Raw genomic sequence first — 25,284 nt, 5'->3', positions numbered from 1 at the left:
TCCTTGCCAAAATCCTAGAAAATGCGTTCTCCGTCAACTGAACAAACATATTGACAACATTAATTTGCTAGACCATCACCAATCAGGCTTTAGAAAAGGCTACAGCACCGAAACTGCAATTCTCAACATGATGGACGACATCTTCAACTCCCTCGACTCAGACCACTGCTGTCTATTCATCCTCCTAGACTGGTCAGCAGCCCTTGACACTGTAGACCATAGTCTTCTCATCAAAGCTCTCAAAGAGCGGGTAGGTGCAGACGAAGTGGTCCTCCAATGGTTTTTCTCCTTCTTCCAAAACCGCTTCCAAAGAGTAAAAATCAAATTCTTTGCCTCCGAACTCCTCCCCGTGAACAGAGGTGTCCCTCAAGGATCCATTCTCTCCCCTCTACTGTTCAACATATATCTGGAACCCCTCACCTCCATTCTGAAAAAAGCGAACATCCCTTTCCATCTATATGCAGAGGACACCCAAATCTACTTGGAAACCTCCTCCTTTAACGACATCCGAAGACTCAACAATACTCAGAGAAGTCCAAGAATGGCTATCAATGAACCACCTCAAACTCAATCAGGGCAAAACAGAGATCCTCCTCATCTCCAACAAGGAAGAAAACCCGCAAACCGTTGAATGGTTGAAAGCCATTGATGCCCTCAACGGAAATCTCACCCTGGCAACCTCGGTCAAATCACTGGGAATCACCCTTGACCACAAACTATCCATGACCAATCACATCAAGAACCCCGCCAAGAGCGCCTTCCTCAATCTGAAACTCCTCAACAGAATCAAACCCCACATCCCTCCTACCGACCTCAAACAAGCCACCCAATCCCTGGTGTTGTCCAGACTGGACTATGGGAACGCAGTCCTCTCCGGTACAGCTCGCTCCCACCTAGCCCCACTAAAAACCACCCTCAATGCAGCAGCCAGAATGGTCACCGTAATCAAATATTTTTACCATATATCTCCCGCACTCAGAGATCTAAAATGGCTCCCAGTGGAAATGCGGGCCAGCTTCAGAACTGCCTGCCTCACACACAAAGCCCTGCAAACAGGGAAACCAGAATACCTTGCCTCCAAACTCAAGAAAGCCGGGCAATCAAGAAGCCTCAGGAGTTCCAACTCCTTCTCCTGAAAACGCGCAAACAAAAGACTGCAGCCCGCTCTTTTGCAGGAAACGCTCCAAAAATCTGGAACGCCATCCCAGTCGACATCAGAACCACCCCCTCCTTTCCAAAATTCAAAAGCCCCCTATAAACCGTTTACCTCAACCGCGCCTTCCCGAACGCAATTACGTGACGCACACGCCTGCTCCAGGCAGTCACTTGACATCGCAACCCCACCGGGCAGCCATCAGACATCGCACAACCACTACCTACCTCATGCCCTCTCCCCGAACTCTCAACCCCTGGGTCCGCACCGCTAAGGGAATATTCCAGCATAAGACTTGCCTTCCCTAGGCTTTGAGACTATCTCTTTACCCCTCTACCTCATTGCTACTCCTCGGATCCCTCGACCTCTCTACCTCATCAACACACCTCTGACGAGCAGCAGAACTGTACAATTTTAACTCTTCTGTATTTGCCTACCATGCCACTGTCCTGTATTTTGTCTCCTCTTCATCATGTTGTAAAGCGCTCCGATACCCTCGGGTCTGGCAAGTGCTATAGAAAACCTCTAAATAAATAATAAATAAATATCCCTATTGTTGAAATATAGAAGGAAAACTTCGTTATGAAGTTCCCACTCGTGTGTTTGTTGTCTACTGCTGAGGAGGTCGGCAATTTGATGGTTTAATTCTGGGAGGTATTCAGTCAGAAGGTGAATTCTGTGATGGATTTCCCATTTCCAAATTGTCTAAGACAGGTGTGAAAATTGGAGAGAGTGTCCCCCCCATGCCCCCCCCCCCCCTGTTTTTGTACATAGTACATCGCGGTCATGCTGTCTGTGTGGACTAGGACAACTTTGGCTGTGAGATGAGACTGAAAAGCTTTCAGTGCTGGCAATACTGCTAGAAGCTCTAGATGGTTGATGTGGAGTGGTTAGTGTTTGTTGTCCCAGAGACCTTGAATTGTGTAATGATGGAGATGTGCTCCCCAACCTGTGAGAGATGCGTCTGCTGTTAGAACGACTTGTGGAACAGGGTCGATGAAAGGCCGCCGTTTTGAACATTTTGTGAGTTCCACCACTGCAGAGAGCTATGGGGGCGGGTGTCTACCAACACTAGATCTGTTAATTGACCTCGTGACAGATTCCACTGACGTGCCAAGCATTCTTGTAGTGGACGCATGTGTAGGGTGACCAGAATTTTAAAGCCAAAAACCGGGACATTTCACAAAAATAGACGAAGGACTACCATTTTACTTCAAGGGATGAGAGCACTCCTCAGCAGAGAATTACAGAACAGGCAGTAAGAACATACATAAAATGCAATTTTTGAACCCAGTAGCTTGCCTGTTAATTAAATTACTTTCTAGAATCAACTGCTAATTATTCCTGCTTTGTAAAACATTAAAAAAAACACCTCCCACCGTTTTCAGTCGACCCTCTTTATAAACCGGGACATGAGCTACATTTCTTGAATTTTGCTGGGATAGCTGGTTAAAAACTGGGAGCGTTCTGGCAAAACGAGGACGCCTGGTCACCCTATGCATGTGTAGTCTTGTATGAGGCACTATTGCAATGCAGGACACCATCATTCCCAGTAGTCGCATAAAAGTCCTGGCAGGTAAGGATTGGCCTATTTTGAACTGCAGCAATAGAGTCTGCATATTGCAGACTCTGGCTGCATTGGGGGAGGCCAGAGCTGAGTGAGTGTTGAGAGTGCCTCCCAGATAGGATTATATCTAGGAAGACTGTAGGGGAGACCTTTGAATATTGACTGTGAAACCTAATTTGTGGAGTAGGCGTAGTGGGGTCTGAGTGTGTTCTAAACACGTTTGGTGTGTGTTGGCTTTGATGAGCCAGTCGTCTAGGTACAGGAAGGCATGAATTGGTTGTCTCCTGAGATGAGCTGCCACTACTGCTAGACATTTTTTGAACACTCTGCGAGCAGTAGTTACTCAGAATGGGAGTACTTTGAATTGATAGTGATTGCCTGCAATCACAAATCTGAGATATCTGCGATAAGCTGGATGAATGAGAATGTGAAAATATGCATATTTTAATTCTAGTGTGGACATAAAATCGGTTTGCTGTAGAAGTGGAAGGACCTGTTGAAGCGTTACCATATGGAAATGTTCTAACTGTATGTACAGGTTTACATCTCGGAGATCTAAAATTGGTCCTTATGTCCCCCTTTTTGGGGATCAGAAAATAAAGAGAGTAAACCCCTGAACCTTGGTATTGTAAAGGAACTGGTTCTGTGGCTCCATTTTCTAAGAGAGACTGCGCCTCTTGTTTGAGTAACTGTAAGTGATCGGATGACAGTTTGTGAACGTGCAAAGGAATGTTTGGTGGATTGGTGGTGCCTAGGCAATTACCATGTTAGATAATGTTGAGCACCCATTAGTCTGTTACAGATTGCCAATAGGGAGAAACTGTTGAAGTCTTTGCCCGACAGGTGTTAAGTGATCGGGGGAAGTGTGGGCAAGTCACTGTTCATTAGGCACCTCTACACCTACCTTTGGAATTATTTCTTCTATAGAAACCTCTAGAGGGAGAGGATTGATTGTTGCCTTTATAGGAGGAAGCATTTGGGTCTGAAGATGTTTTGGACTTGAAGATGTTTTGGAACCAGCTCTGTAAAATGAGTGACAAAATAAACCTCTATTGGATGGAGACTGGAGCGTTCCCATGGATTTAGCTACGTCAGTGTCCTTCATTTTCTCTAGGGACTGGTTGACTAAAGATCCAAATGGGTTTTCCTTGTCAAAAGGGGTATTCAAATTGGGCTGTTGAACTTCTGGCTTAAACCCCAAGATTCTAAGCTATGCATGCCTTCTTAAAGAGAACGCTGGTATTAATCGCTCTAGCTGCTGTGCCAGCTGCATCTAAAGCATATCTGATTGAGGAGGTAGAGATGAGTTTCCCTTCATCAACTACCTGTTTCGCCTTATTTTTGAGTTCATCTGGGAGATATTGGAGCTGTTGCTCCATCTCGTCCCAGTGTGCACTGTCGTATATACCTAGTAGGCCATGTGCATTTGCGATGCGCCAATGATTAGCAGCTTGAACAGCAACTTGTTTTCCAGAGGCATCTACAAGTTTAGATTCCTTGTCTGGGGGAGATGCATCTACAGAGGTTTGTGAATTAGCTCATTTATACGCAGTGGTCACTAATAGGGAGTCAAGAGTTAGTTGTCCTTTGATAAATACAGGATCGGATGGTGAGGGTTTGTATTTTTTTTATCTACTCTTGAAGTTAAAATATGTGCTCAGACAGGGTCTTTAAAAATATCGTCGGCGTGCCTCATCAAGCCTTTAAATGACTTGAACTGTGTGTGGACTAGAGTATTTCAAATAAAAAGTCCTCTTCGAATGTCTCTTTATGCAAGGCTACCTCATAATACTCTGCTGCCCTAGCAATTAGCTGTTGGTAAGCCATGCTATTGTCTGATGGCGATGGCTTTGCAGGGTAAAGGTCAGAGTCAATGTCTTCTGGGGGGTCAAAGGTGTAGTCATTCCATGGGTCTCCAGGCAAATGAGTATCATCATCATCATCATCATCCCCATGATATCTATCTGGCCTGTATGTGGAGATCCCTGGGGTGTTATATGCAAAAGATCTTCAATTAAATGTGGAGAAGATGGTAGAGGAGGAGAGGGTTGTGGGGCAGGATAAACAGGGCTGGTAGCCATGTCCTTCTTCAGAGGGCTCTTTGCACTGTCCTTTAAAGGAAGTCTGTTTTTTTGGTGCATAAATATGTCTAGTATCAAGATTAAAGTAAACATTTTTCTACTTAGGATCCAATTGAGCCTTAAGAACATCTAAAATTGGTTCCTGAGACTCAGAGTCATTGTCTTGAGCTTTCGGGGTTGAAATAGGCTTGCCTTTAGGTTTCAGCTCCGAAGCGTGTTTTTGTTTCAGAGCGGAGGATTTTGACTCCGAAGCATGTTTCTGTGCAGAGGATTTTGACTCCGAACTAGATTTTTCTTTGGAGGCGGATGAGGAGGAGGTTTGGGTTGATTTGGTCCCGAGCCTGAAGGCTTGATGGTTTGTTTTGTTGCCGAGCTGAGAGGCAGGCGTTGGAAACATGGTCTTGGTGCCGACCTTGGCCAGATGGCAGAAGTGGTGCCGTAATCTTACGTGTCTTGGAAGATTTAGGGAGCAAGGGCTCTTCCATACTCACGACACCTTGTCCTGGAGGCAGATCTTCAGATTCCAGATCGATCCCTAGCTTGAAATCTGACTCTGGAATGGAAAGGGCCTCTTCTGCGGCTGATGCTTCTATCTCCTCCTACTCAGATTCTTCCCCGAAGATATCCAGAGTGTGTTGGATGCTTTGACGTTGCATCTCTCATGGTCGAGCATGACAATCGCGTAGAGTCTTCTTGGACAGAAAACATTTACAAGTGTTGCAGGCTTCTTACTTGCGCTCCGGAGAGAGGCACAAGTTACAAACTTGATGTAAGTCGGTGCAAGGGTACTTGGCGTGCACCCAGGACAGAACTGGAAAAGAGTCCGTTCCATCGGTAGAAGGTTGGCCCGACCCGGATAGGCTTGACGGTCGCTCACAAGGTTTTCGATCGGAATTGGAGAATTTTGTTGACAGAATCTATACACGGAGAACAAGGAAACGAGTACGGAAACAATCCCTTCGAGGGTAGAGTGGATTGCGCACCGAGGGGAACCCGAAGAACGTTTTCGAACCGGAGCCTTTGATCTTTTCTGAGCATTGCCATTGCTAAGCGGTTTGAAACTGCGGGATTGCCAGTTTTCGTCTCCGGTCCAAGGAAAGAGACTACACCTCCCTGCTGCCACTGCTGCGCGCAAGCTGCCCACGCTGAAGAAAACGCTAGGAGGCGCACAAATAGTAGGCAGGGCTTCCGCAGCACAGGAGCCTTTGAACTTTTCTGAGCATTTCCACTCCCACTGCTAAGTGGTTTGAAACCGCAGGATTGCCGGTTTTCACCTCCGTTCCAAGGACAGAGGCTACACCACCGTGCTGCCACCGCAGCGCGCACGCCGCCCACGCTGGTGAAAGCGCCAGGAGGTACACAAATAGCGGGCATGTCTCCCGCAGCCAGGACACGCCCGGGTTTGCCTGAGCGACGCCCGGGCGAAGCCAAGGGCAGGCTGTCTGCGCCAGACCGTGACTGGACGAGGCTGGGCCGGGCCAGGTCCCTTGGCCTCTGCTTAGGATCTGAGGGCTGCCACTTTGTCTAAGGAGAGTTTCAGGATATTTTTCCTAAACGTAAGGAGATGGGATAGCGCAAAACTGCAATGTCCACTGCAAAGGGCAACCCTTAACATCAATTACGAGCTTTTTAACAACTGCAATGGGGGCAATTACGAGTGAAATCGAGTCCATGGAGGAGAGTTTGGGGGCAACCCAAAGAGCTATAGAAAATGGTACATCTGTAGAGAACACCCCTGGGCTCGATTCTGTTGTGGAACTTGACAGCGGAGATGGTAAGTTCAAAAGTAAGGAGCTTGAAGCAGGGTCCTTAGCATCTAACAAACGCAGGAATGCAGCCAATACTAGTAACACCAGTAATTCCCAAACGGGGGAGTTATCGGATACCCTATGCTCCCCCACCCAAAAAAAAACCAAACACATCTAATAGAGCGAAGAAAGATGCACAGCCCCTGGTTACAAGCAATAAATCTGCAATGCCTCTCCCAAGAAGAGCTACAAGGGCACCAGCCCCGGAAACTGCTACTGGAATGGGTCGAAAAGACTTTGATTCCACACGTGACTCAGCGTTTCCCACAAACACTGTATGCTCGCTGAAGGCTATTATCCATTGATGTATCTTTAAAAATACAAATTGGGTCTAGTGTTTCGCAGAGGATCTCTGACTGGGTAACTAACTTGGACCCCACCACTAATTTTAATCTTGACATACCTCATGCAACACCTCCACTTATGGTACCTCCATCACAAAATTGCCCCACTAATATCCCCCAGACTTCTCAGACTGTATTACATCAAGTCAAGCAACAAGCCCATCTGGCCACAACAGCCATTAATGCGACAGGTGCTGTTAAGACAGGCACAACATCTTCGCAAAGGGAGCCTGGTAGGCCAATTCTTATTGACAATCAGCATAATGTACCTAGTTCGGCCAGTTGAATAAACGCTGAGAGAATACTTCATCTCCCCCCTGAAGCAACCCCATTCGTCATTGTCCTTAAAAATGCCCCCCCTTTACCAACCAACAAGGAAGAGGACTGGAATCACCTCAAGAATAAACAAGCATTTGAAATGCAATAGGTCTCGCATTAGGAAAGTTTGAGCTATTGGTCTTGTAAATGACAATTTTTTATTTATGTGTTGTTTTTGAAAATAGCTAAATTAATAGCTTTGTCATTTACAATGCCAATAGTTATAACTTTTGCAAATGTGACACCTATAGCATTTGTAATGCAACATGTTTTGTATTTACGTGACTTAGATGTATTGATATTACAAATAACAATGCCTTTTAATTTTTTTAAATAATTAATACTTGAATAAAAGTGATTGTAATTTATAATGGCAATAGCTTAAACTTTTGTAAATAACTATTGTGAAGATTAGGTTCAGTGTATTTTATTGTGACGAAAATCCAAGAACAGAAGTGAAATATTAACATCTTATCGTGACATTTGAAATAAAGCTTGAAACATTGAGAGAACATATTTGAACCAGTGATGCTGTGGTGGTGCTGAGTGATGCTGTGGTTGCACTGAGTGATGCTGTGGTTGCGCTGAGTGATGCTGTGGTTGCGCTGAGTGATGCTGTGGTTGCACTGAGTGATGCTGTGGCTGCGCTGAGTGATGCTGTGGTGGTGCTGAGTGGTGCTGTGGTGGTGCTGTGGTGGTGCTGAGGGATAATGTGGTGGTGCTGAGGGATAATGTGGTGGTGCTGAGGGATAATGTGGTGGTGCTGAGGGATAATGTGGTGGTGCTGAGTGATAATGTGGTGGTGCTGAGTGGTAATGTGGTGGTGCTTAGTGGTGCTGAGTGGTGCTGTGGTGGTGCTGAATGACGCTGTGGTGGTGCAGAGTGGTGCTGAATGATAATGTGGTGGTGCTGAGTGGTGCTGCTGAGTGATTTTGTGGTGCTTGGCCTCAGAATTCTCACAGTCTAAATGCGTTCACATCGAGAAGTCTCCCTATTTATTTCATGGAAATTTGAGCGTAGGTACGGGCTTTTCACGATGCAAGTGCGACCCGCGCACCAGTTATCAGCTCTGATGTGCTTTTGATGGTCTATGCATCGACGCCAGTCCTGGAGACTTCCACATGTTCAGGGAGACAAGTTGTTTCCAGAAGTATGCAGTGTGTAGCGTCCTCCGCAGCTGTGGAGCACATAAATTATCTGGACACACACCGAGGTCTCTTTGCATTTTTGATTGCTGGGTCGGGTCTTGGGGCTGTTAGTCTGTATTCCAGGCTGTGCCTGTGAGTGTTTGTGTTTTTTTTACCTCAGCGTCTGTCTGTAGTTTTAGTAAAGTGGTATTTGGAGAATGTTGAAGAGGGGGTGGCGGTGGCGCCAGCAGCTTTTATGCCGAGTTGAGGCTATTGTTGCCGTGTAGAAGTATTCCCTGCGATTGAGATTTATTTCATTTCCAGCACACATGCCGGCAAACCAATTTTACAAAAACAAGTAAAACCCAGATATTACCTTGATTTGCCCCCATTCAGTTCATCCCATTACAATCAGTCCCCGTCTTCGAACAATGACGTACCCATGGCTACCTCCCACATCCGTGTACCGGGGGCGGGGAGCCGGCTGGTGCGTTTCCGGGTCAGCAGAGGCGGCTGCTACAGCCAAGGGGTGCGCTGGGGACGCGGCGTCCGCTTCCACTCGGTCTCTGCGCACGGCTGTTGGGTGCCGTTTGAATTATGCAAACCAGGCCAGGTGATGCGGCGGAGATACCAGGGGAGTCGCGACAAAAGAACCAGGTGAGTGGGGGCTGGGGGTGCGCGCACGTGTGTGTGCGCACACGTGTGTGTGTGTAAGCGTGCATGTGTGTGAGCGTGTGTGTGTGTGTGTGTGTGAGCGTGTGTGTGAACGCGTGTGTGAGCGCGAGCGCCCAGGAGAGTCAGCCCGCCAGCAGAAGTGCGTCCTCGAGGTGAAATCGCCGAGGTAATGCGCGTAACCACCCCCTCTCAGCCATTCCCAGGAAACCCACAACAATAGGTCTTTCGCTGGAGCAGCGCTATGCGCTGCTAACACCAGCGAGACCTAAAAAGAGTAAATTGATTGGCCAAGGCAGTGGACTGGGCTAGTAGGGACGATTTGCATTTTAATATAAACAATGTTGAACGTGTTTCATGGGTGGGTTCACAAGCAAAAACTGAACTGGGGGCTAGTGTTGTTGTCAATTTTAAGAATTGGTCCCTAGTACGCTGTTTATCGATATGCTCCTGTGGATTGATCAGGCAAATGGCCCCAGTGAAGCAGTACTACTAGGGTACTTTTACAAACCGCTGACGAAAAAAGGATTTGGATCTGTCCCTCAACCTGCTAAATTGCCGCATGCATTTGCAATTCCAACTTTTAATTATTTTTCTTCCTTAGATTATGTGGATTGCCTGGGTGTGACTGGTGCGAATGATTTAGATCAAAAACATATACCCCTTCAGGGACTTACATGTGGGGCAGATACTTTACTATTCCATCCCATGGCTGGGTTAGGTAGTGTCAATATTATTGAATCTCTAAAAAAATCCCACCCCAATCTTGGATGTTGATTCACAAGCTGAAATTTCACTCGCACATGTGTGTGGTAGGGATAACTTAATTATTTCTAATAGGCATAAATAAGACAGATAGTCTGAATTTCTCGATTCACCAGATATTCTTTTTGTGCTATCTAACATATTATCGACCGGTGAGTCGGATTCGTTTGCATCATCAAATGTAATGGTAGACGCCTGCAGTATAAAGAGACAGCACAGTAGGCAAGTAAATACATTAACACATGGTTATCTTTTCTGAAATATTGATGGATTGCCAACCAAATTGGAATCTAAAGAATGGGCAGACTATTGGGAAATACGGTATTGTAGGTCTACAGGAAACCTGGATGCAAGATATTGCACACAGAAATGGCTTCTATTCTATCCACACTCCAGCTAAAGCCTCCATAGGTGGCCATGATTAAGGGGGCTTGTTAACTCTGGTTTCCACGACATTGAATCGTAGAGTGGGAAAAGCGTTGTTTGATTCAACCTCATTCTCAGATCATCAATATCCTGCTCAAAAATAACATGAAACTGGTCCTTGTGAAACTTTTATCATAATAATTTCAACAATACAAACACCAGTATTGGCCAAGAGCTGGAAGCTGCACTCTCAAGACATACTGAAGAGATAAATACGGATTTTGCGGTACTATGGGGAGGTGATTTTAACTGTAAACCATGTCAGTTATCAAAACAATCGTCATGTCATTTAGTAGTAGTTGAAACTGATGGTGGTTGCCATTTTCATCATAACCATTGTGGGGACATTTTCAATTCATTACTGTCAAAATTCTCTATTTTTATAACTGTTGACCTCACTGCAGCGGAAGGACCTGATCTAGTATCTTATATTGGGAAAGGCACAGGCACTTCAATAGATTTTATTGCTCTGTCTATTTTAAAAACTGGTCTGTGATTTTTAATATACCTAAAATTTGTTTTAGTGCTCACTATCCGTTAACTGTGGAGCTTGAGAATCTTTCAGTTGAGTCAACTACCCCCGCTGGATCAACCCCACTAATCCAGGACAAAAACAGAGGGTTACTGCGGAAGTGGTGTACTCTAGATCCAAATTTAGTCCTAAACAAAACAATAAAAAACAATTTAGATCAAGTCTTAATTTGCCTGGAAGATAGTATAAACCCTCAAGTTATGATAACCTCTTTTGATGCCATAACAGAAACAATAAAGGCTGCATTGACTAAGAAATGAAGAGATAGACCACTGGGAAACAAAAGGTGGTTTGATAGCTAATGCACACATCTACATAATAACTTAATTAATTTTTAAGGCCTTAAAAGTCAGACCCCGAAATTCACTTGAGGTAAATAAATTAAGACTTTAATATAAGCAAGCATTAGAAAAATGCAAGAAAGAAATTAGGCTAGACACCTGGGAGCAGCTTCATGTAGCCTGCAGGAGTTAAGATTCCAAACTTTTTTGGCTAATGGTCAATCAAGACAATTTTAATGGCACTAAAAATAGAAGCTCCAACGCCACTATTATGCCTGACACTTGGGTAGAACACTTCTCTGGCCTTTATAAAACTGGCAGTGACTCAGTCCCACACACTAATCTTCAAAATGGGACTTCAACTCTCGCACCACACAGGCGTGGTGGAAAGGGCTCTATCCCAGACCGGGAAGAACAAGGCCTCGGGTACAGACGGCATCCCCGCGGACATGTTCTTGGCAAATATTCCCCTGTAGCTTCCATTGTTAACTAACATTTTTAAAATGTTATGCAACCCAGGGTCCACCCGAGTCGTGGCTAGTCGTAACAATAGTTCCCATTTTTAAAAGGGAGACAGGTCGGACCCTAAATGCTACCGGCCAATATCTCTAATTGACTGTACATGTAGGATTATGGGGCGAATAATTTTGGAGAGACTGGAGGATTGGGTAACAGAAAGTGGGAGCTTTTCTGATATCCATTATGGCTTCAGGAGAGGTCTGGGTACAGTCGAACAGTGCCTCAACCTACACCTGGTCATAGGCAAATATACTTTAGCCAAGCCTGGATCTCTCCATCTTGGATTCAAGGACTTGACGTCCGCCTTTGACTGGCTGCAGAGAGGAAGGCTCTAGGAGAAAATGCTAACTATGGGTATTGATCCACCCCTTGTGCATTTCCTGGCAGCTTTGCATCAGGAGGTGACGGGAGAGTTCGCTATGGAGCAGCTGCCCCACTGAGGATAGATCGCAGGGTACGCCAGGGCAGTGTCCTTGCTTCCTTTTTTTTAAATTTATGTATAAATGACTTAGAAATCCAAATCAAAAAAGGGAATGTGGATGCTCCACTGGTAGGCCATAGGTCACTACCAGCGCTTTTATACGCGGACGATTGTGTATTGATGTCCAGCACCGGAGTGGGGCTTCAGAAGCTTTTGACTTGTTTTAATGATTTCATGAACGATTGTGGCCTAAAATATGATGTCGCGAAATCACATATTATGGTGGTGGGCAAATCACAGAAGCCCTTAAAGACCTGCTAAATAAAAAATGAAAAATTGTCGTATGTGCAGACATTTTCCTACTTAGGGATTTTGTTCGCTCAAAAAAGTTCTTGGTGCCACTTAGTTGAGGCTAAGATTAGAGGATTTAACCGTTTACTGCGGCGTTCTACTGAGTGGGCGGGGCTGCGTCGGCCAACGGTCATTCGCAGCACCCGCGAGGTATTGCTCGTGTCCGCCGTTGGCGGACGTGAGCACAGAAAGGGTGAATCAAAATGTGGAGGTCATTTTTAGATTTACCAAAGAGTTAGAGTCTAGGCCCATCAAAGCCATTATCGCCATTTATAAAGCCTGTACATGTGCTGTTAATCTGTATGGGGCCGGAGTCTGGGGCTCTAGTAATATTGAGGGACTGCAGAGGGCAGAAAACACATTCATGAAGCGACTCTTGACAGTGCCCAAAAGTACAGCTGCGACAATTTGCAATAATGAACTTGGTGTGACTCCGCTGTCATTTCGCATATATCTAGCTCTGTTATAGCTTTGGTATAATATCTGGGCAAAAGAGGAAGCAGCCTTGAATCGTGCACGTATCTTAGATTGCTTGAAATTTGATCATTTCATTGAAATCCCCTGGATTATTTACATCAGTGACCAGATTTTCAGACTGTCTTAAAAGCCTTGGAAATATAGCCAAAATATCTAAAACTAGGCTGAAAAAAGATTTAACCCATTTATAGCAGGCCAGAGATAACTTGGAGAGAGAAAAAATAAGGGTCGTTGATCATGCTCTGTTACTCTATACCTCAGGTATTGCGCCGTAGCTCTCTTTCTACTTCGGTCATGCTAAAAAATGTTACCGGATAAGATTTAGGATGGGCACCTCCCACTTATTAGTGTCATATCCACATAATGCGTATTGTGATGCTAACTTGGATGTGTGCCCTTGTGATTTAAAGTCAGTTCAGAGCACCTTACATTTTATGTTTTTTTGCAAACTTTATATGAAATTAAGTCGTGCCTTTTTGCAACCACTTTTACGATTTTAAAATATTCAAAATTGTCGAGCTGCGTTACATCATTTACAACTTTTAAATGATTAATTAATTTGTGTTATGGTGTATAAGTACGTTTCCTCGGCTGTTAGGCTTCGGAACATTGTGGGAACATGATCACTGTGCACCTTTGTTTATAGACCCATGCCTACAGACTTAAGACTTTTTATGTGGAAATATAATACGATATTGCTGATCTTGGGAAATTTAGATGGCAGGAGTATGCAAATGTGTATCTACAGCACACGTCTCAAACCATGCGTTTTAAACCATATTACTGTGTCTAGGCACACTTAACGAAAGGAGCAGCAATCCCAAAAGGTAATTGCCTATGTTCTTTTGATGGCCCCAGAGAAAACTCTTTTGCAGTAGAAGGCCTAAGCCACATTCATAGCCAGTTCCTTGTGATCTGTCCATTTGGCAGGTTTGGGTCATGGTGCTTGGACAAAAGGTGAACCCACCTAAGGTTGGTAAAGACACGGTCTGAAATGGCATCTCAAATGCCCTTTTCTTTTTTGCAGACTCACCGCCTTCAGAGCCTCTGCATTTATCTTCATCATGTTCTGCATCGGCTCATCAGAATGAGGATCACAGAATGAGATTAAGAACTGTGTTCCTTGCATCACTTTGAGAGATGTGAATCTCAATCAATATTTCTTTGAAATGTAAGGCCATGGCAGTATTCTGATGCAGCAAGATCTGTTGAATTGAACGAGATGGTGATAACTAGTTTGCAACCAACAGACCTATATTTAGTACCTCTATGAAATCTCTATTTACTGCTGTAGAGAGATCTCCTATACCCTCCTTCCTAGACTTTCCTCGTGGAAGTTGGAAAAGCTGCAAGAACATCTGCACTGGATCATGTGAGGGAATGTGAATGATAAAAAGCACTAAATGCTGATGCGACCTTGTATGTGAAGATGGGATTAAAGGAATTCTCCGTGCAGAATTCTTGTTTGCATTGGTCAAAGGATTGGACTAGAAGACCTTGGAATAGGTCACCAGGTGTCCCACACTCAGCTCCCCCCGCCACCCTCCCTCCGGGTTGGTACAGTTCGGTTAGGCATTGCTACGTACTTTTCGGGATATTGGTGTTTTGGCCATGCTAGATCCCATAGCGACCTGCAAGACAACGCTCGGTCACATGTAACCAAGTTTTTTCGGATTCCAGAACCACCCACTCCAAGATATATTGGAGGTGCGCTGCCCAGTAATACTTGACCTGTAATAAACAACCAAGTTGGGGCAAACCAACCCCCCTCCTCCCCACCCCCCTTTATAGAGCAGGAGGAGTAGTAGCTTGTTCGAGATATGTGGTCTTGTGGCAACTTCTGTTTTCAATTCCTCCTGCTCCGCCTGTCGTTCAATCTGCTGGTCTTGCAGGGTGCGTAACTGCTGCCAAAGCATCTCCTTTCTTCTGACCTTGTATCTAAGTAGCGTTCCACTTGGTCTACTCTACCACGTCAGTTCCGTAACCTCCTTGCACAGGTCTTGGAAGTATGCCTTGAAATCGGTCTTCAGGAAGCCCGAGTGATGGGGTGAAGGTCAGTGTCGCAGATATGTACAGTACCAGAGGTCCGTCACCAAATGGTTCTTGGGCTGCCTTCCATTTACCATGGTGGCACCCAATGCAGGTGGACTGTGTGGCAAAGTTAGGGGATCAGTGATGTTGGAGGAACTGGGGGTAGCGCAGGTGAGTTCCTCGCTGGGTGGCACTTGTCCAGGTAATGCTGTTGGGCAAAGGAGCCCAGAAGCTCAAACAAGTGGAGGGTGAGGTGGTAGCAAGGTACATGCGGACAAACCTGTCCGGGGAGTCCATGAGCTCCCGTGCCGACGAGGGGCCCTCTCAAGCCCCATAGCAGTGAGGGCCTGAGACTCTGTGAGGAAGGGGGTTGACTAAGACCACCCGTCATGCAGGGTCGGTGTTGCAGAGGTCAGTGCTTCTTAGCTGCTGCTGGGTTGTCCGTGCCAGACTGAGGTGGGGAGTATTACAGGACCCCCTCCGTGGCCCCAGTATCCCCAAGTAAGCACCAGGGGCATGTGGCATTAACAACGGCTCAGATCAGCAGATCCAGGGGTCGTTCTCCTCCAGTCCTCCCCTAATGTTCGAGAATCACGTACTGCAGTAAGGGTCTGTCCTGGTCGCTACTAGGATGAAGGTCCTGCCATGGGGTTCCAGTGCGAGGGGCAGCTTGTTAGCTGAAGGCCCAGTTAGGCCTCATCAAGAATAGTGCAGGCCGACCGGGCTACGGCCACGCTCGCAGTGGTGCCCTATCAGCTTTATGGGGCCACCGATGTGCAGGGGGGGCCCACCAGGGACGGCCCAGGAGTCACCACTGGGGCCTGAATACAATCTCTGGCCTGGCCGTGAGGGCCTCAAAAGCTGCGTCCGTCTCCTTTGTCGTGCCCAGGGCCCCCCAGGTGTGGCACAGATGGTGCAGGAACTGCGCCAACGCCCAGCTGGGGTCTCCCCTGGTGAGTCCCCGTGGACTGGGGCACCAAGATGGCAGGCAGGGTCTTGTGGCCGCCCCCCAACATCACTGTAAGCGCTGGCCAATGTCCTGCTCCTGTATCTGGACAGAGGCATCCACAGTCAAGGGGTTTCCCCAAAGGTCTAGGTTATATCTCGCAATGAAAAGGAGTCGAGTAGGGGGTGCTATTACTCTCAGATAAAAGCTGGCCGGGATTGGAGCAGCGGGAGGCACATCTCACTCCATTCCCAGCTAAGCCACACCCCTCAACTCAGGTTTTGCAGATTGACGGATGTTCCTGGTTGTTTCTGCTAGAAGCAGACTGTAGAACCCCAGGGACTACCTGCACTCGCAAGTAGCGGTCTCAGTAGAGTAGGTTTGTTCCACTTAGCAGTGAGCTTCACTACAGAGACCTCATCCAGACACTAACAGTTTCCTGTGGTGTGGTTTGTGGCACACAGGAAGGTTCAGAAGTTACTTGCAAAGAAGGCTCAGCTCACCAAAGTAGTTTCTGGTGCCACTTGTGACGTGATAAAGAGGACGAAAGAGTTTGGAGGAAATGTTAAAGGGCTATCTGAATTTAGACAGACATCTCAAAGCATAGGTATCAGGGCAGAGAATTCCAAAGTTGCGGGGCGCAGAAGGAAATGCTTCAACCACCCGACCTACTTTTCTATTTTCTGCCAATTGTTGGAAGATTACCCTCTGAGGAATGAAGAGGCCACTTAGGACTGTACTTCAAAATGCAGATTTTTATAAGAAAGAAGGTGCCTTGCCATTGAATGCGTTATGCACCAGAGAGTCTTTAACTCAATTACCTGATCTATTATTCTTGAAGATAATTCTACCTCGGCTGTCTAAGGTGGGGGAGTCTGAGGTGTATGATTTAAAATGATTACACCAAGCCCATTCAAAGGAGATTTTCAATCGTAGAGTATAATGCCTGGTAGCCTACTTGCAAGGGGAAGGACTGGAAAATATAGGGAAGTGGAATGCATAAGTAAGAGAATATACTATATATGTTTTAAAAACTGACCGAGCATGTGAAATTGCATACCAAGATATTCTGACTGATTCTATCACCAATTTTTTAGTGATGTTTTCAAATGTCTTGCTACAATCTTTCAGTTTTATGGAGGCGGGTGAGCTCCAGACATCACCGGAAAGGGTCATATCTTAAGTTCTATTTCAGGACCCCATGAGTTTGTCCAGGTTAAGCTCTAAATGAAATACATTATTTAGCAATTGTTTTACAAAATGATCCAGCCTCTAGGAGTAATGAAGACTACCTTGGTGCACCTTTGCTCAATTCATACTGGGTGCTTAAACCCCCACTTCTATTAGACTTCAACGGCTTCCACTCTTAGTCGCTTCAGTTTGTCACCCCACTTTTTTTAAATTTCAACAACCGAACTAACCAGGGTGCACCTTAAGAAAACCCAGCTCTCAATTTAGGGAAAACTATGCTATAAAAGTTACTATTTGGCATTTTTTAAAATATATATATATATATGGTTCTAGGGGTGGGAAGCTTTACCCCTCTATCCAATCTTCTTGGAGCATTTACAGCTCGCTCAGGTACCTCACTAGCTGTGTGTGATTCATACTGGAGGGATGTATGACATTACAACGCATGCTTTTACCACGCATGCCTTTACAACGCGGTTTTTACATCGCAAACCATTACAACGCATAGCGATTTGGGGTGCTGGATAGTGAAAAGTTTAATTTACTATTCCAACACCAGTCCCCGTGGACATTAGGGAAGGTGTTGGATAGTAAATTAAACTTATTCCCTATCCTAGAGCGCCCCCCCCCCCCCCCCCAGCGCAATACGTTGTAATGGTTTGCATTGTAAATACCGCATTGTAAAGGCACTGCGTGGTAAAAGTTGCGTTGTAAAGGTTGTTCACCATACTGGAGTATTTAAAAATCCACCACGGTTTAGACTTGACCAGTTGTTACAATTCTCATCTGTTTTGAAAATTCCATAACATGCAAATGACCCATTCTATTTCAATTCTATGTACAAATTGTGCTATAAAATGCATTTTTGGCCCCATTTTAACTCTTTATCAAAGGTCTAATGCTGCAAACGATCAAGGTGCCCCTTGAGGAGAATATTGTTACTCCCGCCATGGGGCCCAAAAGCTAGCCACAGCTCATAGTTTAGGCAACACAGGGAGTAAGAGTTATGCTACAAGGTTGTTGTATGTATTATTTACTGTTAACCTCAGCATTTATTTGTAATAAGCAAAACAAATGAAAACCAGACTAACGGACGCTCCCGAGAGCGAAGAGGGGTAGGCAGTGGGAGGTAACAAAGTCAAGGAGAGTGGAGTGGAGACCACCACTCAACTAATAGCTCCTAAGCGTACTTGCTGGTGCGACCTTATACTTCTTTTCACTCCTCTCTTTCCTACTGCTCCCCTTCTTCTCCCCAGCCTCCCCATTCCTTCCCCCCTCCTCCCTACAACCCTTCCCTCTTCACCTCCCCACCCCCAATCCACGGTATACATTCGGCCCCCATAACACCAGGAATAATTATGAGGACTACAAACTACGGACACTGGCAGGCATGTGGGACTAAATCCACACCATATAAAGACAGGATGGGTGGCTGGGTTAATATAGTGAAGGATCAACAGACGTGATGCTTGTGGTAATGTGCAGATATGTTGTAAAACGACTCGAAGGGAAGGGTAAAAAATGTTATGTTACATACAAGTTATATTGGTTATAGTTGATGTCTAACAATAACAACGCTACTCCAATTAAAAGTTCCCGGGATCTGTAACAGGGGTTATCGACTGTACTGCATAACGTCATAATTGTATTGTCTATACAATGTTGATATGTAAATTATATTGAATTGCAGATGTTCCAGATTAAATGAAAACTAACGAATTATAGGAGTAAGAATATAAAAATAAATATAAACAAATGAAAATCAGAAAAGTTGGATTTTGGTAGGACAATTATTTTACCATTACAATTTTTGATTTTTAAACTATTTAAAGAGAAGGTATATGTGAATATTCTAAAAGGTATTCTTTGATCTTCTGCATGGTCAAGACTACTCTAGCATTTATGAATATGAAATAACCCTACATTTAGGCCTTGGTAAATTTAAAACATGCCGTGCAATTAGCATAATTTCGGGAGTTACAAGTTACATGAAATTCCCGACATTACACTACTTGGTGTCATTTCTTTTCATTCCTGTTAAAGATTTAGAGTGAACACGGCATTCGTTCTAAAAATGTACAGTGAAAGCACAGGGACAACAGAATGTCAGTGGCTACAGTTTGCTGTGCGCCTTTGGTTTTTTGTACTTTTCTTTAGCGCTGAAAAAATAGCTCAGACGGTGTATTTTGTGCTAAAATATAGCTCAAAATCACAGATTTGCATAATTTTGGCGAAAGTTCACATAACTGCACGAAAGCCAATAACACACATTTCACACACTCCTACCTAAAATGGAGAACCAAACGTATTGCTATTCTATATTTTAATTCCAATCCACAGCGATGGACCAGAAGGACCCCTTCAAGATCATGCGCTGGCTGATTTTATTTAATATTTACTGTATTTGCATATTATGATCTCATAATCTTTTGAGTAAACGTGCTACAAGCAAGCAGAAGCAATTCCGACTATTCTGAAAATAGTCAAAGGTTTGACCTCTCTGGCATAGCTTCTCTATTGGCCGAGTTGGAAATGCTAAATTTGTCTAAATGTTCGAGTAAAATCTCACCTAAACACAGATCTAGCTAGTAGGCTCATCCTCTTAGGTCTGTACGTAGGTACTTTGTCTTTCATACATGGATCCTTCAAAATACACCTTCTAATCTTTCCGGTCAAGGAATTACGGCATAAGATCAATGTACACAGATCCCTTTTCCAAGAGTTTACCCCAGTGGTTTAATTCATCTGAAATCACTTGACAAACATGATCTTTTTCTGTGCATTCCAGACTTTATGTTGCTGTATCATTGCCAGACTAAGTTAGCCAGCCTTGTTCAGAGCTCCTGTATAGCCAAGGTATTCCTTCAGTAAAAAAGCTATATTCAGTGCATGCCCCTTAATGAACCTCAGGTATTACAACCACGTGATGACTTCAAAACTTTTAGCTTTACATTTGCTCCCTGAGATAAAGGATCTTCTTTAAGTCTGTGGGTATTCGTCATCATAAGTTCAATGGTAAGGGCCCACAATATCGTGAAGACCATTTTTTACACTACACAGAAAACACACTCCTGCCTGTCAGTGTAGCCACCAAAATATTGGACGTTACCTGCAGGTGGCTGACGTTTCTCAATTCTGCCAGGTATTAGGAACTGAAGATCTTAGCAGATAAAGAACCCTTTTACAGTTCCTGCTCTAGCCATAAGTTACCTCTGCAATTAGTTCAGAAGGGACACAGGTGATAAGTGTGCCATTTACAAGTTTCAGTTACATAACTACAGAGAGACTTCCTAAACTACAGAGTAAAATAACTGCGTAATATCTTTTGCACATACACAAACACACCTACCTGAATTGCGACTCCAAAATCATTTCCATCTTCAATTTTGGGGATCAGATGTTGGATCCAGGTGATGACCTAAGGCAGACAACATTTTAATTTACTGAGCCATGTTTTAAAGCACTTCCAGCCAGGCAGTTCTGGACATAGCGTGCACAGTAGTATAGTATGCGCGTCACAAGTTGTGGAGGTTCACTGAGTCCCATAGAAACAGCCTGAAAACCTCACACCGCTGGGGTTATACAACATTGATGGCACTGTGGTGAGGATCGTGCCAAATGAAGAGTTCTTAAGCCCTGACAGGGCAGAGCAAGGAAGAATTTACACTATACAAAATTAACTACACAACATTGATGGCACTGCGGATGCGGTCCTAACACTGACAGGGCAGAGTCAGAAAAAATGTATACTGATGGAGACCTTAAGCACCCTTAAGTCATTGATTGGAGTGCTATGGCACTTATGGGGCACTTCTGTATGGAGTCCAAAGTTTTGCAGGCACACATCATGGACGCAGACTATGGGAAGACGCTCACACAGGTAGTTTTTTTTTTGTATTCACTGTTTGAGCCCAATAGACTGACAGCACTATTAGAATGGGAACTAGTTGCATCTTTTGAATCTTTTAGTTTTGACCGAGACTGCTAGATGAAGCACACACTGCCAGAGTGATAAAGACCGGACAACACACTGCCTGAAGAGACTGACACTGCTAGTGACGTACAGCACTCCCAGATCTCAGCCAGTGCATTGAGACACTCCCTGAGGACATGCTGTGCTTGGGTAAATTAGGGAGAGTGGCTGGTCACAATGCTGGAGTCATCTAGACTCGACAGGTCACTGGTGGAGGAAGCACTCACAGATTTCCTGGGCATTGGCAGAGTCTTATAGCACTGACGCTAATACTGGAAGGTGACCTACTGCTGGTGTCCTGTACAGGTCCTCTACAATAGTCATCCAGCATTCACAGGCAATACTAGGGGAAAACATTTAGTGCTAAAATGCTTTGCAGTAATTGGGAGAGAAATCTTTCTTCAGCCCTATACATTCAGATCAGACGTGTACATGCACAACTTTCATTGAAGATCAACGATGGTCCTTCCACTAGTACTGGCTCTCCTTACCTATTTAAAATAGGACTGCAAAGGCAAAACAAGTTGGGTGCTAACAAAAATGGGTTCTACTCTAGATCGAGATTCTGTCACTCGAGCCTGAACAAAATGTGGAGACTAAGAAAACGTGCACAATACCTTTTGAGTGCACTGCCAAGTATTATATAGGGAGTTGTGTAGGCTAAAAAGTACACACGCTGAGCAATGTTCATCTAGAGAACACTCATCTGAAGGATAAAGCTTCCTTAGAAGCTGTTCAGCTCGTACACGGCCCTACCAGAGTTCGAGGTTGTGACCCCAATGGTTAAATCAGGCGTTTCAATCTATTAGAAGATCCCACTCCATTTTGTAAAGTTTGCCTAGATCTGAAACCTAGTTTAAGTGTTGCTCATGACTAACCACAAATAGATAGCACACTCGACTTGGCTACTAAAGTGGAGTATTTAGGCATTTGATTGATACACACGCATTCCTGACTTGCTTCGACTGGACTTTTATCAGATGATCTATTGTCAGTATCTTAAGTTGTATTGTAGACATGCTTCATGGAGATCAAAGAGTCCATAGTCTAGTAGAATTCTGATAAAACTAGTGGATTGCTTTTGTGCATTGTAATGAACTAACCATCGGGCTATATTTTTTAATCGTATACCCACTTTGCACTCTCAACACCTGAGCGCATTGAACAAACTCCACCTGATTTTAATTAGGAGGTAAACACTGAAAATGAAATAGCATTTTAGCATGGCACGCAGCAGCAGGCACACACAGATTGTCCACAACAGGCAGGCAGTTACAAATCAAAAGTATATTATTTGGCAGTAGAGGAAAAAGAATATCAACACAGCCTAGATGCGATACGAACAAAAGCAGAGGCAGTTTCTTGTCCCAGTCAACCGATTTAGAGGTGGGCGCGGCAGCAAGAAAATCCTGCCGACCTCTTAAATGACTTAAGTGGGTCAAACAATGTATCTATATTGACCTGTTCGAAGAACAGCAATAATTGAGTCGCGAATAATGCCTCATCTAAACTGAACCATGAACCCCTCGAACGAACGAGAATCCAAGTGTTTCCGTAAGTTAGGGTACAGTTGAGTTCTTGCAGTTTAAGCAGACTGCGTGATCTTGGCCCACCACCTGCCTACTAGCGTAAAGGGCTATATGCAGGCACTGATGATTCAGAAGGAGGTTACAAACTCATCACAGGTTGTCAGGCCTCGGAAGCGGATACCCCTCTAGCAACATTTCAGGTGGCAAGGGGCCGCACAGTCTGGCATGGGTTGTGGTACCTACTGGAGGTAAATTAGACGTGAGATGAAGAGGCTGCTAGAGCGCTGCTGAGAAGACGCTCACGCTGCTTCAATCTTAATATTGCTTTAGGAAAACTCACACTGTTGGGTCCTGTAACAACGCCATGGCACTGCTGGAGAGTAGCCACTGGTCGTTTTCAAACACAAGCCCACGTGATCAATAGTTTGCGATTGAAAATGTTCAAACATGCTGAGCTGGTGTGACCTCTGTCCAAGATCACTAGAGGAACTATGAATGCTATATTAACTATCATTATAATCCCAGGCCGCCATTTTTGTTTCGCTCTGTTGAACTTACAGAGTTATTTTGTATTTTTGGGTTTCATAGTTAAATAAACATTTAAATCTAATTAGTGCTAGCAGGCTTAAGTTTAATTTGGTTTAGATCGTTGTGAACTACACCACGAGATTCTTTTCTGAAATACGGGAGCCATATGCGGCGTTTCTTTAGAGTCGAGAAGCACCTTACGCAATGCTGAGCATGCGAGGGTGTTTAAACTGTTACCAGTTCACACGGTGAGTTTTGACTAGTAGCATCTAAGAACTGTTTGCACTCTCGGTGTGCATGATTTACATGACTGAACACATAGGGCCATATGCATTAACACATTTTTCCATAGACACAGAATAGGCGAAACCCATTGAAGCATCTGGCCCATAGTGAAGTAACAGTTATTAGCAGGGCTTTACGTGGGATGAAAAAACTTGGGGGTCTCCCAAAGGGGGGTGGCCAATGTAATTAAGGGCGTGGCTTAAAAACACGTAAGCTAAAGTCTGTACTTAGCATAGTGTGACGCCCAACTTGTATTTTGCTGTTTGTCATTGCATCTAGATATACCATATAACAAGTAACATCATACCTACAACAAGTCAGGACTTGTCAATGGTTGTTAGTTGCATAAAAGAAATAAGCAGCAACTAGGGATTGTATAGAATATTGAAAAAACTTCCACTTAAAGCCACGATAATGTTGCTGCTCCTGTGTTTCAAAAAGAGAAGGGAAATACAGAAGGAAAGGACTCTTTAAAGAAATTCCCTTCCCCTACAAAGCTCACCTGGCATGACGTCATGCCGTAACTTCTCCACTAGTGAGAAGTGAGCAGTGTGAGCACCGTAAACATCGAAGTGCCTGCGGTCACTGCAGCCTGGAAAAAACGGACCGCCGGTGCCAGGGCACAAACACGTTTCGAGGCCCCCTTTAAAAAACTGCAGGTGCGCAGCACTTAAAGCCCTGGTTATTAGTCTACTCGGGACTGATACCATAGTTGACCAAAGGCAGTGAACACAAATTGCGGTGATTTGAAAACTTCACCTCTCGTCGTAATCCCACACTTGTGTTGGTGGCATATAATTGTACCTTTGGAGTCTGAAATGATACCTTATCTTTATTCGTTTCACAATAATTTACCTACTGCACAAATGTTGCCTGATCGACTGTTGAGTTGTAACACAGTTTTTCCATGTATTAATACATTGAATGCATATTCCATGTTTCTGTTAGTGAGCGTGTATATTTTTACCATTGTATATTCCCCTGATGAAGGACACCAAGCCCGAAATGCATTGGGCATGGTTTAGTTAAAAATATCACAAAAAAGATTTTGTTTTGTAAAAATATAAGATTTTGTTGAAAAATACCTTTCTAAGAGTTATTAATTGTTTTCAAGTGACTTCACACTCTTTCTACAACGTGACCTGGGACTATAAGCAGGGCTTTAAGTGGGCCCAGTCAGTTCTTAAAAGCAGGGGCTGATATGGGTCCCTACCAGACTCTCGATTTTTATTTTCAGTGTGGGGGGACGGAGCTTAGCTCTGCAATAGTACCTCCGGTCACTGCTTTTGATGTAACTTCAAAGAGACTCATTTTTAGGTGGAGCCTGGGCAGCGCATGTGCTGTTCTATGAGCCATGCTGTATTGGTATATGTTCTTGAAGCCCCTCCCACTCTCCACCCATATTTGTCATTGGCCTTAGTAAATGATAGCTTCTGATTCGTTATTAGGTTTGTTAGTCTCTCCTTACTACCTCCCATGAGGACTGGCCCTTTTACTTTGGTTGTTACATGGTAGTCTTCTTTAGTCTATAAGCACTATTTTTTTTATGAGTTTCTCTTACTGCACGAGGGTCTCCTGTGTGCATCTGTGACCAACGGCTTGCTTATTTAATTTGTAGCAAACGGGAAGCTCTTCGGGCGCCATGGGAGATAGAAGGGGGCAACTCAGCGATGCCTTCAAGCATTTGGAATGCAATAAGTCTTGCATTTGCGAGAGTTTAAGCTATTGCATTGTAATGACAATGCCTTTTATTTATGTTTTAACCCCTTCATCGGGGTCGTCCGACGCACCAGTGCTCAGGTGCATCTGGCGGCCCCCGGTCATCTAAGCACATGGTACATGGAATCCCTCTGGTGCAAGCACCAGAGGGATTCCCTTTCACCCCCAACAGCCTCGGTGGCTGCTCCCTTGGTTTCCTGAAATGAATATCAGTGAGCACGTCACGCTGACGTCATTTCA

At 44.6% G+C, this 25,284-nt stretch overlaps 1 protein-coding gene across 1 annotated transcript in view; it reads right to left on the bottom strand.

Annotated features, from left to right (window-relative positions):
• PSME2 (proteasome activator subunit 2) overlaps positions 1 to 25,284 on the bottom strand; it is a 103,342-nt gene that overhangs the window by 27,033 nt on the left and 51,025 nt on the right. Inside the window, exon 7 of the mRNA XM_086923749.1 lies at positions 20,360 to 20,428. Coding sequence (XP_086779875.1) covers positions 20,360 to 20,428 — 69 coding nt within the window. The remainder of the gene's footprint in view (positions 1 to 20,359; positions 20,429 to 25,284) is intronic.

This window comes from Lissotriton vulgaris, chromosome 5 (genome assembly GCF_964263255.1).
Source record: "Lissotriton vulgaris chromosome 5, aLisVul1.2, whole genome shotgun sequence".
NCBI classification, from domain to species: Eukaryota; Metazoa; Chordata; class Amphibia; order Caudata; family Salamandridae; genus Lissotriton; species Lissotriton vulgaris.
This window is presented reverse-complemented; position numbering and strand designations above follow the sequence as displayed.